The sequence below is a fragment of the Poecilia formosa genome, unplaced genomic scaffold (assembly GCF_000485575.1).
Source record: "Poecilia formosa unplaced genomic scaffold, Poecilia_formosa-5.1.2 Scaffold237, whole genome shotgun sequence".
Taxonomy (NCBI): Eukaryota; Metazoa; Chordata; class Actinopteri; order Cyprinodontiformes; family Poeciliidae; genus Poecilia; species Poecilia formosa.
In genome coordinates, this window is record NW_006800176.1 from 654794 (window position 1) to 671280 (window position 16487).

Consider the following 16487-nt stretch of genomic DNA (forward strand, 5'->3'; position numbering starts at 1 on the left):
TACTGCCATTTTGCAGTATCAAAATGGCAGTATTAATTGTTGATGTTAGTGATGTCTTGGGGGCCTATCCATTTCCCTCATTTTCATATCACAGCCGTGGGACCCACTGTGAAATGTGCAAATTGACCATCCCGGAGTAATTGCGAGGCCATCTCTTGTGCACTCTCCACTAAAACTCCCACCTTCATTACCATTCATGAAATGCAGCCCTTTCCCGGGAAATGTGGAGAAATGCAAATGTTTAAGGGGCGATGGAGGCCGCGGCGGTCTGCAGGGAGACCATTGTGCACCGCTCTGGTTGGCCATGACTTTTATTTACTGTGGCAGAGACCCGTGTCGGCTCATAGAGATGCACACAAGAGCATACACACTTGCGCACACTGGGCAGCGAGTTCGCCCACCAACAACCCTCACCCACCCCCAACCTCTCTCTCTCTCTCTCTCTCTCTCTCTCTCTCTCTCTCTCTCTCTGGTACATGCATATAATATGACAAAGAGCGGGACGGTTCTTGGAAATTGAGTTTGGAGCAGAAGACACAAGGGCATGAGGGATACTTCAGCATCACAGGGAGAATCGGTTACCATTACATTCAAAACAGAAAATGTGTAACAATCACTTTTTGTATTATGATTGTAAATGAAGGAGACCCAAACGTAAGGAATCCACCAAAATACAGAAAGTTGCTGCAGAAACATTTGGCGAGAAGGAGTCTTTGGAGATAAACTCAGCCCAACTTTTAGCTATGGATTTTCAGTAAAGTCATTTCATCTGTGTTACTGTGCATATTTAATGAATCAAAACACTGGTCTGCTTGTTATGTAACAAGTGAGGTAAAGAGAAATAGGCTTCTTTTTTTTTTTTTAAACTTGTGCATTGATTTTGTATATGTGAGACTCATTCGCGCTGGATGCACACGCATGCTGTGCAGTCTTGATTTCCCCTGCAGCCAGAGTGCGCTGAAGTGATACGATTAATGTTTCTTTGCTGCAAGATAAACTACACATATTACCCCAAGACGAAAATCCTGCAGTGACAGAAAAAAGGACTTTATCTCCAAAGACACACAACACGCTCGCCTACTCTCCATACACACTGGCCAAGAGAAGACGAGGTTGGGAAGCATAGGATACAGACACGGGGAAAGATGGTATATATAGCTATAACCAGTGAATACAGTAAATGGTAAAATTCAAAGAGCTACCTCTCCACTACAGCAGTGGATAGGATTATAGAGTTGAGCTGACAGCCAGTAAATTGGATTTTAGTCAAACCAGGAGGGGGAGGAGGGAAGGATGGAGGCTCTGAACACAAATTGAGGAGGGGTACAACACTGACAACATGTGCCAAAAGTGAGAAATGTGCCATTTTTACGACAGGCAGAGACACCGGCGTGCTCTGACAGGAGACAACCTATTTGCAAAAGGAGGCGATTTCAGCCAAAGAAAGCAAGGGAGCGAAAATCCATGTTTCAATCCCGAGTTGGTGTTGAATGATAATGGCTCTCCCAAGAAAACGCCGAGTTCAGGTCTTAAAACAACCACTTATTAGTTTTTTTTTTGTTTTTGTTTTGTTTTTCCCTTTCTCAGATACAAACACATTTGTGCCCCCCCCCCCCCCCCGACCCTCCTACCTTATTTTCTGAGATGGTTTCAACCAGCCATTTCAGCTCTGCATGACTACAAAGTGTGTCACGGGGCAAAAGAATAAGAAGAAGGAGATAAAAAAAAAGAAAACGAAACAAGTGAGAAGTTTAAGGTTTAAATGCGTCTTGAGTGCCTCCCTGAAAACATACATTAGGCAAAATGTAGGACAGACAAACGAGAAGAAAGAGGGAATGGTTGGAATTTGGTGCTAATAGTGACAGTGAGCGTGGGTGGATGAGAGGGAGGAGGACGGCTGTAAGCTCACATTAGGAAACATCTCCCCCTGTCGGAGGGATCTGCGTTCAAACTGCCACGCTGTGCGGGGGAGAGAAATGATGGCCACAAATTACAGCATCATTTGGCTGTACTGTAAACTGCCCACACACATGCACATGCCAGGCTGTGTGAGTGTGACCTGATTTTGCTGCATTATGCATGCGAGGGGCCGGCCGTTGCACGTGAGCGAATGCATGCGCGCCTATTACGGAGCGCGTCGGAAATGAGGAGAAAACTATTGAGAAACGCAGCCCGCTGGCTCGGCGGTGACAAATGTGGCCCTCGAGTTCACCTCTGTGACCCACCGTCTCCTTGACACTCTAATTTTTCCAACCTTTTACACCCGCTCTCTACTGCTCCCCTGCTAGCCCTTCTTTGTTTCTGGACCCCCTCCGCCTCTCCCTGCCCCCCTCCACCCCCAACGACACACCACAGCCACCGCGCTTTTCCCCCTCTGTCATTGGCTGGTTGGGCTGTAAGGGGTCACATGTGACAGCACTAAGAGTCGGCGAGTCACAGAGCAGCACTACGGAGATAATTGCCATGTGATAAAGAGGTGATTGCCTGCTAGCACCAGGGGAGAGTAATGCCATCAGGTTGCAATAAAAAAGCAGATGTCTGACACTAACTGAATGCTGCTGGAGCCCAGGCAACTTTCTGTGCTCCTTTTCATCTGGGCACACTCTGTCTTTTTTTTTTTGTCCCCTTGTTTCGGTCTGCCTTTTGAAAGGCAGCTAGAGAAGGTTGTGTCTGTGATGATGAAGACTCCTCAGCTTTGCTCATTCTCTACCAGAGACGTTTTCTATCTGCTCGGGGAGTGCATAAATAAATAGGGTGTGGAGGGGGGAGTGCAAAGGGTTGGGTGGGGGAAGGGGGGGTCTTATGAATATAATGTCTTTGAATTTCAGAGAGAGGAGAAATAAGCATATGAAAAGTATAACGGAGTGACTGCGTTTCCCTCGGTCGGCATAGCTGCTCTTTGATTATTTATTTCTTTTTCTTGAAGTCAGATTGCGTTAACCGCTGCATTCCAACATAATTACATGCTTGAGTTTCCAATTTGCTGGATTTTATTTTGGAACAAAGCAACAATTAATGAGTGTTTTTTTTTTTGTTTTTTTTTATCCATGACAATCTGACAGATGGCATTACGGGCCACATTATCTAAGACATTTGGAGCTGGGAGAGAGGATGGTATTCTGGTCACGCTACTATTTACTCCCACTGCGATTATTACTGCATGCAGACTAAGACTAAAAAGGCTGCTGGCTGACTAGGGGAAGCGGTAGGCTTTACTTGAATACCCACCTGGGCATGTATATACATTTGACCAAAATTGTTGTTTATTTTACAAAAAAAAAAAAAACTACAAGAGGGATTTTAACGATATCTTTGCAGAAGCTGTTCTCTTTTTTTGTGGCATTTTCATTTGGATTTGAAAAACGGATTTCACAAATTAAAGCTCTGTATTGAAGAACCTGTACTTTACTTAACGTGCAGAGCTCCTCCAGACTAGCAGCAATTGGCAAACACCTGGGAAACTGCTGAGCTCATCATATTAACTACTTCTCAGTCCAACGCTCCTAATAATAGTTGTAAACATTGTTATGACGGAGGCAAATTTCACGGAGTCGAATTGTGAAGTCAAATTTCTTTCAGGTTATGTCTGATATATACAGCATTTTCATAATGATTCAAGCTAACATGTTTACTTGATTATGTTAGCTAGGTAATGGCACGATATGTGCCTGGAAAGTACATAATACACCTCTTAAAAAATCTCTATATTTTAATGTGGATTTACTCTCTTCAAGTTTAAAAGATCTCAGTAATTTGAAGCCAAAGATGATCAAAGTTTCCACAATCACTAGTAACACTCCAGGTTAGCTTTGTGCACAGTCTTGTTTTCTTAAACTGAGTAGCAACACAAAGGTTCACAAAATCCCCCATTGGCCAGACAAGGAAATGAGAGATTGAGAACTAATTTTGGATACAACTAACATCATTTGCTCTATTTATTTTTTCATCCAAGCATATAGGAGACCACCTTGAGCAGACATATTGCCACATCACCTACATCAAAAATCACAGGTGCCTAAAGTAAATAGTCACAAAAATGGAGCTGTGGTTTTGCCATTTTGTACTAAGATCTGGTACAAAACTATAATCTACAGGTGGGTTTGCATTGACTGTGCAGTTTTCTATACTGAAAGCGAAATGCGGGTTGACTTTAATCATCGGGTGAATTTGTGCTTACTGCAACTGGTTAGTGTTTATGAGTTGGCAATCACCTCAGTGAGAAACACTGTGATGTTTTAATATCGCAAGATCTTGTTCCACCTCTAAACCTCTGTGTACCACAGTTTCAGGTTCATGGGTTTAGCATATGGTCACAAAATGGTATCTTTACAAATGTAAAGTGCAACAAAATCGTGACAAAATGGAAACGAGGACATAAAATGACTCAAATCATGAATCATCATTGGACCTTTCTGTTCACTTATTTGGTAGAGCATTATCATTTTTGTGATTTAACCATACATGTTTCAGTTTTAGTCCCTAAAATGTCCAACTTATCTTTCTTTATTTTTTTTTAGAAAGGAATTATTCACATTTTTCACATTGATAAAATTATGCAAATGACCACAGCCATTAATAATTTTGAGGCATGTGGCTAAAGGACGAGGCTCCAACATTGGGCTTTCTACAACAGGACAGCCACTTTAAGGTTACCTGACAGGGGCATTCAGGGAAAATAATTGGCTTTTCCGTCGCCAGGTCCACATGCAAATAGGACCAGAGAGCCGTTCTGTACCTTTACTGCCATCATTAGCATCAGTGCAAGTGGCAGCGCAGTTTGATTTCTGCCCGCGCAAAGCGATCTCAGGCCATAGCCATCAGCAGCTCCCCTGACACGTACAAGCCATGCAGTATTAAACAGATGCAGAGACATGGGGCAAGAGGTTGGGCCTGCTGTGTTTGTATTCCTATACCACTCAAGTCCCGCATGCCTGATGGGCAGCTACACGGCCTGCAAAAGATTATTGATTCCCCAGATAAAACCACTGGTTCACAAGCTGCAAAAGCCATTGTACAGTGATGGATTTTTTATTTTTTTTCTAAATTAGGCATTCAGAGGGTGGTTTTTGCACCAGGAGAATTTAAGCAGAGTGCGGAAGCTCAAATAGTCTCGATCACTCTTCATGCATGTGGTGTGTGTGTGTGTGTGTGTGCGTGTGTGTGTGTCTTTGTTAGCGAGCGCGGTTCAAGGCAGCGGTGCATGTGAGCATGTCCTATGCATATGAATAAACACTCCTTGGGCTGCATTTGATGGAAAATGGTTTCGGCTCTCACTTCTCAGTTCATGCTAAGCAGAAATGCAGAGGGAGTGAAAGGCTATTGATTGTATCTCTTTGCGGGATTGTCCAGCAAGAGAAAATAGACATTTACTCACTGAAGGTGTTGTATTACTAACATGGTCTCGAATTGAGTCTAGAGCTACTCTTGGTTCAAAAATGTTATTCTAATGTGTCCATTTAATAGGAGGAGGACATGTGAGGGCGTTTTTAGGGAAATTACATTTTTTATGCATTAAACTCTGTGTGTGTTGAAGATTTCTTTGCCTAAGCCATCTAGTTTTTTTTTTTTTTTTAATGTTTCACATTAAGAACATACAGTGGTTTGCAAAAGTATTCATGGTACAACCTGAAGCTTTAGTATATTTTATTTTGACATTTTTAATCCAATGCAAAGCAGTCGATAATTGCGAAGAGGGAAAAATCATGCATGGTCTCCAAAGTACTTTCAAATAAAACACAAAAAAGCATTATCTTAATACTTTTCAGTGCCACAAGATTATATTTTGATTTCTGATGCAGCTCTACCTCTATGTTTAGGGTCAATGTCCTAATTAACCTCTGACCCTAGACCCAAGTCTTTTACAGCCTCCAGTAATATTGACTTGCCGTCTTATCAGCTGACATCAGTTCAGCTATCCCTGTTGAAACACTGCAGACTCACAGCATGATACTGTCACCACCATGCTACAAAGTGGGAATGCTTTACATATTAGGTAACTTCTAAAGACAATTGACGTTTCACATTTTTTTAGGGGTATAAAAGTAAAGAGGCCTGAATACATGTGGTCACAACACTGTTCAATTTTTTTTATTTTATTTAGAAAAGACTTTGAATACTGACTTTACTTTTCCATCTACTGTGCTTGTTTTCAAGGAAATGCTTTGAAATGTTAAGCTATGTAACGAAATGTAAAAATAAATAAATTAGGGTCCGACTATGCTTGCAAAACAAACTAATTTGAATTGTGTCAATATTAATTCCACTTACCAGAACAGTTTGGCCAGGATCTGATCTTTGACACATTCCTTGACAGCCCTTTGTGTAACAGGATATATATATGTATATATATATATTTTTTTTATGATTTGCTTGTGTTGAATCTTCAACCTCAAATCTTTACTCTTTATGCAAAATGTGTTTAGAGAAAAGCACTCTTGTTTGAGCACCATGTGCCAAATAAATTATAAAATGAGAGAAGATGTTAAGCGATGACTGAATGTCAAGCTCCAAGTGGTAATCATCACAAATCCATCAGAAAAAATTAAACATGAGCCCGAGGAAAGAAAAAAAAAAAAAAAACAGATGAGAGTGGGAGGCAACTGTGGCATTTCTATGCAGCCGAGCAAAGTATTGTGAAGTTTGACAATTATAAGGAAAAAAGGCATTGTAACTCTGCAAACTTTGCCTGTCCCCTGAGCACAGAGATAATGTGCACATGTCAATGCCTTGATTTGTATGAGCCCAACAGACAGCTATTAAATTGTTTCTGCAGCTGGTGACAGGCTTCCTGCTGCGAGGACGGGCACATTCACTAAACATAGGTTGACAGGCTTCTTTTTCTTCTCTTTCTTTTCTTCTGCTCTACTTTCTCTGCACTTCCATGCACTATCCATCCATCAACATCACCATAAATCCCTCCCTCTCGTCTGCCCTTGATATGTTTCACTCTTACTCCCCTTCTCCCATCTTCTCCCGATTCTTCGGCCACTTACTGCATTTTTCATCGCCGTCTTCCCCTCCATCACCACCTTCTCCCCCATCCTGTCCTCCACCCATCTCTCCGTGTCCGTCTTCTTTAGCTCATGCAGCAGCAGGCAGCCATCATGGCAGCAACCCATGGAGGTTATATCACGCCTAGCGTGGCCTTCCCTGCCACGCAGATCCACCAGATGGGGGCGCTCAACATCAACAGCCTCCCACCCACTCCCATGACCCCGGTGTCGGGTGAGTTTCATCAAACCCTGGGTGAGCACTCAGTTTCATTCCCTTTCTCTATGTGATGGTGTTTCTGTGCCACGGTAGCAAGCCAAAGCGTCTTTTAATAACGTCTGTGTTTATGTTGCCGTGCGGGGCGTTGATGTGTGTGTGTGTGCGCGCGTGCGTGCGTGTGTGTAACAAGCTAGATCTGCAGCATGGTCTAAAGAAAGAGTGCCTATTTACCGGTAATCCAAAATTATTCCTCTGGAGGGAAAGGGAAAGTGAGACGAGATTTGCATGTTTATGTTGTTTGTGAATGCTGAGATTTGGGGTTACAGTAGAAGCAGCAGAGTAAAGAACATCAATTACTAAATGTACAGATAAGGCGTTAATTTCCCGGTAGCATTTTGACCTTGTGCTTTGAAGCACTTGTGCATGGTTTGCATGCTGTTGGGTTTGTTTTCCATAACAAACAGTCTCCATGCACATACATTACAGTGGGGAGGAAAGGACTTTGAAACACCTACCCACTGCCGGAGATTTGCTTATTCAGCAGAGTTTCATTTTTCTTTAGAAAAAAAACAAAAAGAAAAACTTCAAGATTCTTCACTCACCAAAAGCATAAGCCTAAATAAATTATACAGTATCTGAGTCTTTGTTGTGCTCCACTCTCATACTTTGTCATCTCAGCAGTGTTCAGTTTCTACTGCAAAGTCTTTGGTAACTTTAAAGCTACTTGTCTGAGAGACACAGCCATCAGCAGCACAGAGAGATTTGTTTTAAATGCTCTTTAAAGTCATCGTAGGAATCCAGTTTATACAAAACCTGCGTCACTTTATCAAACTATTGTTGAGCTGTGTTTTTTTTGTTTTGTTTTTTTTTTTAATAGGGGAAAAAAAATATTTGTGTTCTTTCTCAGCTATGTGCTTGTTTGGTCTACCCACACTCAACTCCCACCTTCAATAAGAATTTGAAGGGGGGAAAAAAATAAATAAAGCAGATGTGGACTCAATCTCATTGGAGGGGGATGAATATGCATTTTGTATTTTTTGTGATGCAAGAAACGGCTTCAAGAAATTTTAAAAACAAGAACTGGGTGCACAAAACTTGGATTTGTTGTTTTCTTCTGGTAGAATACAGGAAAAATACATACATACATACATACACGCATACATATATACATGAAATAATATGTAGGTAACCCTGATGCTGTCCACTCGAACCCAGAGTCTGTGTTTTTGTGACCATGTGTGCCTGCAGGTACAAAAATAGACGAAAACCATGGGTAGGATCATGAAGAGAAGAAGAAAAATAACAAATAGCTAATTAAAATATTAACAACTATTAAATATTTTCAATATTGAAGATTTAGGGAGGTTTTTTTTTTTTGCCTGAGTCAAAAACAATGATGTGGTTTTCTGGATCATTATCATTAAGCCACTTCTGTCCAAGTTTTCAACCACCTTTATCACCTTGTCAAAAGGCTTAAGATGTTCAGAAAAACCTGGCAGCTACAGAAACTCAAACCTGCTGTGTACTGGAACCTGCTGGGAGATCACTATCATTGTCCAGTTGTGTCCAGTTGCATCATTGTCTTTATCCTTTATCTTGTAAATGATAAAGAAATAAACCCTGGCTCCATAGTGGACACATTTAATCTCCACTGACACATACAGCTGCCCACCTGGTCTGTGGAGAGAAAACAAATACAGATTCGATGGCTAAAAATTGTATGTGTAAAGTGTAGTTTACTGAATGACATCTACTTTTATATTTGTGGGTGTGTATGTATATATTTTACTTTTTTTATATGCAGTAAAATACTTACACTTGCATGCACTTTTGCAAGGCAAGATTGAATCTGCAATTAATTTAAACATTTGCTCCCAATTATTACATTTAAAAATCATCAGCCAATTTAAAAATCACCCAATTATTAAATTTAAAAATACATCCTTCAAAATAAAAAAAAAGGACTGAGTGAGAGACGTCTCCATCTGAACACAAACAAAAAATATGTGCCTGAAGTGATACTGTGCCAGCGGACACACATGTTGTAGGCAGGCACAGTATCATTTTCAACACTAGGTGATGTATGTGGAAAGACGAGATATTTGTCAAATATTCACATTGATATTTTCAGCGCAAAGTGTACACTTTTGGGCAGGCATAATCAATCTAAGACAGTGATTAAAACCAGAGCTCAGTCTTGCTGAGAAGCTCTTATTTTTGATGGGTAAAAGCAATGACAGTTCTGCAATTCGGAGGAGCTTTGTATTCGGCATGCATACCTGTATTTTTGCAACACAATGGTGCTGATTGAAGATAGTGCAATCGCGCTGCAAGAAGCACAGTCGGTGTGTGTGCATGGGTTGTGTGAAAGGCTTTGTCCTCCAGTCAACTTGGATTGTTTGTGCAGCTCTCCAGCTGCAGTCTATAGAAAATCGAGTCTGCCTCAAACCAAAAGAAATCTTGTTGATTTTGCTTTTGTCGTCTGTAAAAGTTCAACTTAAGAAAAGTGACACATTCAAGTTTTCAGATCTCTTGATATTTCCATGAGGAAAATTAAGAAAAATAAACAATATCCAATTATTATGAATACAATCAAGAATTAAAATTGTCAAATTAATACCAGTTTACCTGTTATTGACTAAGCAAAGACACTCAAAACAAATGCAGTGAGTAAAAGACAAGAACTAGATTACAGCGCCTATAAATGTATCCCCCACCCCCTTTGCTGCTTTTGCAAATCAATCATATCATCAAAATGTGGCTTTATGATTATCCAACAAATTTACAAAAAAAAAAAATAAATGGAACAAGCTACTTTTGGATGTACGCGTTTGTCATACAGTGGACACCTTGTCCACCTTAAGAATAATTAAACCTGACCTGTTGGATAATCTGCTGTTCATTTTCAAACATAGCTTCTTGTCTGGGGACCAAAGAACTTTCCCACAAACCTCTTGGCGAACTTAAGTCCAGCCTAAATGAGTTTTCTTCCTCTGTTGCTTTTTCACTCTCCCATTAAAGTTTTGAGTGGTAATGAACCCAGGCAACAGTAGTTGTATGCAGAGTTTCTCCCGTTTGTAACTCCTTCCTTGTGCTCACCGCCGTCCTTGTGGCCTCACCTACCAGGCTTTTTCCTGCACAGTCACTCAGTTTGTGTAAATGACCTGATATAGAGATATTTACACATGGACCACATTCCTTTAATTTCTTGGTGATGAATTAAACTGAACTCCAGGGGATGTTCAGCATGTCAGACATAGTTTTGTATCCATCCCCTGACTACTGGGACTGTGTGTTTTTATTTAATTGACATTATTTTGTAGAAATCTGTTTCCACTTTGACATTCAAGAAGGCTTTTGCCCATTTTTTTATTTTTTTATTTTTTATTTTTTTTTGTCAAACAAGCCAAATTTAGTTGGATCACGATTGATTTGTACACACAATGAAAAGAATAATAAAATTGAAGGAAGTTGATACTTTTTACAGGCGCTGTTTCTGTCTCTCTAGGTTTAAGAGATGTTTGGATTTCTGGATAAAAGTGATTCAGTCTGCTGCCAAATGGTACTTGTAGATTGACAGGTGGACCTTGGTGCCCCTGAAACAAGTTCTGAATGTCTGCAGGTACATTTGTTGGATCTCTTTTAAAACTGGGTTAGATAAGCAGGCAATGTCACTTAAAAATGAAGAGGCTGTGAGCAAATACTGTTTTCACATTCAAATATATATATATATTTTTATTCATTCTGGTGGATAATGACAGGTTCACATTTAATGCCAATCAACACTTAGAGCTATGGTTAGCTATGAATAATTTCAAAGCTTTCTGAATTTCTAGATTGGCAAATTTAATTAAACATTTTTCTCCTTTTTAGGAGCAACCTTAACGAGAGCTTTTTTGGTATTTGGATAAACATCTAACCAAACAGGAGTAAGATGCATTTTGAATAGACCTACTATGTTACGAGGGCATTTTAAAGTGAGTTAGAGAACAGCAGGTGAAGAAGGTTAAAGTCCACACCGTAGAAAAGCCGACCTCACTGCAACAGTTTCGCCATGTGAGCTGGATATTTCTGTTTATGTACTTTTCATCGGGTTACCTTTTCTCATTGAATGCAAGTTATTCCTTTGTAAAAGGATTCCTTTGAATCCTTTGTAAAAAAAAAAAAAAAAAACATAGATGGTAATCATGAAGTTTCAAGGACAGTCATAAATATTCAATTTGTTATTTCCCTTTGCTTCATTCATTCATTTGATTTGGCGGGCAGCAGCTGCAGGAGTCGGTACCCCAGCTTGCTGATTCCAGTTTGCAGAGTCTTATGCCCCTAATCCCCCCAGCCACCCAACCCCACCACCACACATACACAAACCTCCTTCTTCTGACTGTGACATATTTAGAGTTCATTGAAGGAATACATAACGTTACTGGCAAGGCTGTCTGTGAAAGTAGGGCAAGGAATTCTGACACTACTGAGAGACTGTAGGATGCCTGCCACGATTCAGTGGAATAATTCATCGTAATATCCAAATCTTATTTTAGAGTGCGTCTCCGCTTTGGCTAAGGCTTAACTTATGCATTAAAGTTGTCTCATCAATCAAATTATGTTCCTAAAATCAGTTTATATTTGACTTTTTTTCCTGTTAAGTTTGAAAGGAACGTCTAAACTGAGAGTGTTCGTCGATCCATACTTTTACACTCTTCGCCTTATTTTGAAATTACCCAGTAACCGACGTGTTTATGACAAATACATTTTGTTTGATGGGTTCAGAGGTTAAGGGTGTCTCTCTAAACAAAACAAAACAAAAAAAAAAGAGACATGCACTCGATCAACAGATGCAAAGCATTTAGGCTTGATGGTGCATAAGCCGTTTGCCAGATGGCTTGGCTGATTAGAGAATGTATCCTTACAATGATGCATGATGATGCTTTTTGAAAATAATGTTCACCAGGTGCTGCTCCCTGAGTGCTGCAGAAGAAAAGTTAAACAAAACCAAGGAGAGAGAGAGATGGGAGGAGGGGAGCTGGAGATATAGAAAGAGGGAGAGGAGGGAGAGATAAATACAGTAAAAAGAAGGAAGAAACGGAGAGAGATGCGCATCCCGCTGGGTATGTGTGGCAAAGAGCACGCGGTGTCAAGGATGCTTTGTTTGGGATGAGAGAAGTGTGTGTAATCAAAGTCGCTCTAATGTTTTCCTGTATGGTGCTGCTCTGCAGTGAAGACATACAAGATGCACAAGTGCACATTAGACAAAATGTACTGCAGACGCTGCACAGCCAGGGACAACCCACTGACAGACAGGCTGAATGTGGCACGACATCCCCGCTGGATTCAAACGCAGTTAACCCACTGATGCAGAACCCTTCCATGGTGACAAACACCAGGAAACTAATGAGCTGTTTGACGTGCTGATCTTTCTCAGTACTACCTGTCCTTTGTGGCTTCTGGCCATGTGGTTTATAAAAACATTAATTTTAAAACAAGCAAGTGATGAGGAAGAGTTAGGTTGGAGGTTTATGTTAAATAAAGGATTAATTAACAAGCTTGCGACTGCTTATTCTAAAGATGTAGCGGTGGAGTGACCACCGCTACATCTACATCTAGATCAGGACTGAAGCAAACAGCTGGATAGATGAACACCTAGGAGTTTACTTTTAGCTTTAAACAGGCGGTATTATGTATTTTACAGCACAGTCACGTGACTTTGTTACCTTCAGTTGTTATAAAATTGCTGAAAATCAAACATAGCGTAGAAGAAATTTGACTTTGCAGTTTTGTGCCTTGAAATTGGCCTCTGTCTCTTTAAGAAGCTTCTGCTCTCTTTCCAAAACTGCCTTCAGCACTCAATAATTCCTTTCCACTATGCTGTTTACAAGTTTTATTAGGAGCATTGGCCTGAGAAGTAGTTGGTAGGATAAACTCAGCAGACTTGCAGTTTCACCCGGTGTTTGGTAATTGCTGCTGCTGCTAGTCTGGTGGAGCTGAGTGGGGAAGGTACGGGGTAGAGCTGCTTTGTGAGGAGGTAGGTCAGCTGGAGGCTGCAGCTCCTAGGAGGAGGTTTGTGGAAATAGGCAGTGCTTTTGTATACGCAAGTGTTTTTAAGCACCCGTGAATAGCTGGACAAACGGATGAAAACTGTTGGACGGCAGCTTTTAATGTGCAATAATAATAACAGAATGATTCAGCCTTGGTACTATTAGATAGATGGGAACCAACTAATGTGGCGAAGGCTATTCTCCTGCCACATCTTTGCTTACATCATTGCCGACACCAAGAAGTCAATAGTGGGCTCCATTGGTAAAATTAGATTGTGTATGAGATCATCGTGTGTTTTCATTATTACAATTTCTATTCTGGAGCACTTTTCTAATTTAGATGTCCTTTGTCTCAGTGTTAAAACATAAATCTTTCTACTTCATAATGACCGTGGCTTCAGTATCTCCAGGCTAACAGTAACATGAACGACCCCTACTGCACAGCTACACATCGCACATTAAAGATTAGATTAATTGTAACTTCAAGGGTAAAGACATTATCTTCGAGGTATTGAACATGGCCAAAAGGTTATTGGCCTTGTCCTTTTGTGTGCATATGCTTTTTACAACCAAAGTCGCAGCCCTTTCCTCAATCGGATCAGAGCTGTGAAAGAAAAACTTTCACCTGCAGCAAAGCTTCAGAAGCCGACCTCCTCGGCGATCGGAAAGTCTGGCACACCGCTCTAGTCGCCGCGCTGCATGCATAATGTCCTCAGAAGCGGAGCAGGCAAAGTGAAGGCTTCAACGTATTTCTTCATATTCCTGCGCGCAAGCCATTGATACCCCTACTAACACATGAACATGTATTCAACACTGTCTTTGGGGGAGCAACGCTGCAGCAATCTCCTCAGGCAGGCATCAAAGCTTGTTTTCTTGTGTTTGTTTTTTTTTTTTCTCTCTCCTTCTGGTTTGAACCATGTCCTTCTTTGTGTGCCATCATCATTTGACTCGGAGTTTTATCATCGTATATGCAATGCTGGCACACACTCTGTCAACACAACCAAAGAAATCTGAGCTTTACAATAGCATCTGCAGAAGAATGTCGAGAGCCTCCATGCACTTATGCAGATGACAGAATTTCAGTTCTTCATCTTTTAATTAATGTGCCCAGTGTTAATGACTGACGCATTCAGAAAGTTGCTTGGTGAAGTTTTACAATGGCTATAAAATAAGAAAGTCTGAATTGGGATTAGTTCAAGAGGCTGCAGTAGAATATGAAAATTATTACAGTCTTTCTTGGATAATGTGAAAGAAAGGATAACCAGTCGATAATTGGAATTGACTGACTAAAAATGGTGCTGCTTCTTTGTGTTTCTTCTCTGTTTTGATATGACTCTTTGATTATTTATTTCGTAGTAAATGCCATTCTGCTTCTTTATAACTGTGTGCTGACAAAATCTAAATTATATAGAAATAAACATACATTTGAACAACGCAGTGGTTGCCAGTCCTGGTCCTGCATGTTTTAGGTGTCTCCTCATTTCCAAACATCTAACCTAAGTGAATTGGTGATTAAAAGGCCAATTAGCCAGTGAAAATAAAAATAAATAGCAGAAGATTAGAGTGGGGTGACAATGTCAGGCGCAGTTTTAAAGGTGTGATCCATAGAAGGACTCCACATCACTGATTATTGTCCCAAGGGCAGACATGTAAAGCCTTATTATCACATGTAAAAGGCAGCAGTGGTAAAAATCATGCACCATAAACAGAACATACTGTATTCTGACATTTGTGTGGTTATCCTTCTTGCAGGTATGTCCATTTAAACTAACATGCATGTTGCATTGCGTCCCAGTCGATTTGCCGTAGAGATTTAAAGGCCAGTGTTTAACGTGGCATGGTATTTATTGGTATGCAGACTAGCCTTTGAAAAAAAAGCTCTTCCTCCCATACGCAGATTTATTATTCACACCAGACAGACATTTTCTCCTTGACTGTAAATGCATCACATTTTAAATCAGTTAGATGAAAGCATCTGTTTTGAGTGCTTATTACTTGCTCCAGCAAAAGACAGTCCTTGTGCTGGTAATGACTGCACTCTACAGCACGGGCATGGCATTCCTGGATGATTTGAACGCATAATTAGCATAATAAATACCTCTGTCATATTCGAAGACTTGCTCCATGAGGAAATCACTGCAGAGAGCAAATCAACAGTTTCCCTGCCTCAGAAGAACCGACGGTAATGTGGATATAATTTTGTATTCATGACATAAATAAATGCATGTGACATACACTTATCCATACTGTTTCACAGTGTGGACTCCCTTTGTGCCGTAGTCACGAGGAAGGAATTCTCAGCAAAAGCTCCAGCTGTATAGAATATATAATCTGCTACCCCATAGCTTTATATTCAAGCATGCCCAAGTGGGGAACAACATGTCATTATTACGGACCGATACTCGCCGCGCAAGCTGACAGCCGCATGTAGATCTGCACTGTTGCATGTGCATTGTAAACAAGCTATGAATACAATTTTCCACTATAGCAAAACTATATGTCTAGCGAGGTATAAAATGGAAATGTCTTATTTTCCATTCCAGGACAGTAGGAAATGCTTCTTCATTTCAGCCGAGGGGAGAAGTTTGGAGGCTTTGCTCCTGCTGGCCACTGGAACATGGTGGCAGTGAGGATAAAGACGATGACTCGCCACATAAATGGCCTCCACATGTAGTTATGGTTTTAATGGCCATGACGTTATTGTCTTTCCTTTTATCGTAAACCCATTGTGGTGCCCCAGGACATAAATTGTTGCAAATGTATTTCCATTTTAATAATTTGGGTCTTTCCTTCTCTATGGTTAACCAGAAAGTCTGAAAGATGGCAAAGTTGTACTGCTCTTTTTGCTGCTATGCTGAAACAGCAGCTGCATGGACGGGATCAGCAGTCTCAGCTATAGTGCACTGGAATAATATTAGTATCCACTGATCTGCACATCTACTGTTAAAATTTACATTAAAGTCACAATTTTGAGATGTCATGTGGTGGACAAAAATGAACAAATTTTCAGAGGCAAACATACCGGTCTGTTGGCACGGCCAAACCTGGTGTCAACTTGTAAAGTTTTGTACATAATGTAACATACTTCTCATTTTACACGTTAGTCCGATGCTACAAGGTTGCTATTCTATTGTGCCATGTAAGAGTAGGAGAAATATTTGTTTGGAATTTTTTGTCTTGACAGAAAAATGAAAAATGGTTTTCAACAAAAGTTTGAAAAATGCCCCATGCTACATATTGTATTCA

At 40.5% G+C, this 16487-nt stretch overlaps 1 protein-coding gene across 13 annotated transcripts in view; it reads left to right on the forward strand.

The window, feature by feature from the left end:
- celf5a (cugbp, Elav-like family member 5a) overlaps positions 1-16487 on the forward strand; it is a 239129-nt gene that overhangs the window by 208705 nt on the left and 13937 nt on the right. For 5 of the 13 annotated variants that reach the window (XM_016680248.1, XM_007569181.2, XM_016680239.1 and 2 more), the window contains exon 7: positions 7080-7245. In XM_016680248.1, the coding sequence (XP_016535734.1) occupies positions 7080-7245 (166 nt within the window). The remainder of the gene's footprint in view (positions 1-7079; positions 7246-16487) is intronic. The other 8 variants (XM_016680249.1, XM_016680243.1, XM_016680244.1 and 5 more) reach the window with 3 other exon arrangements.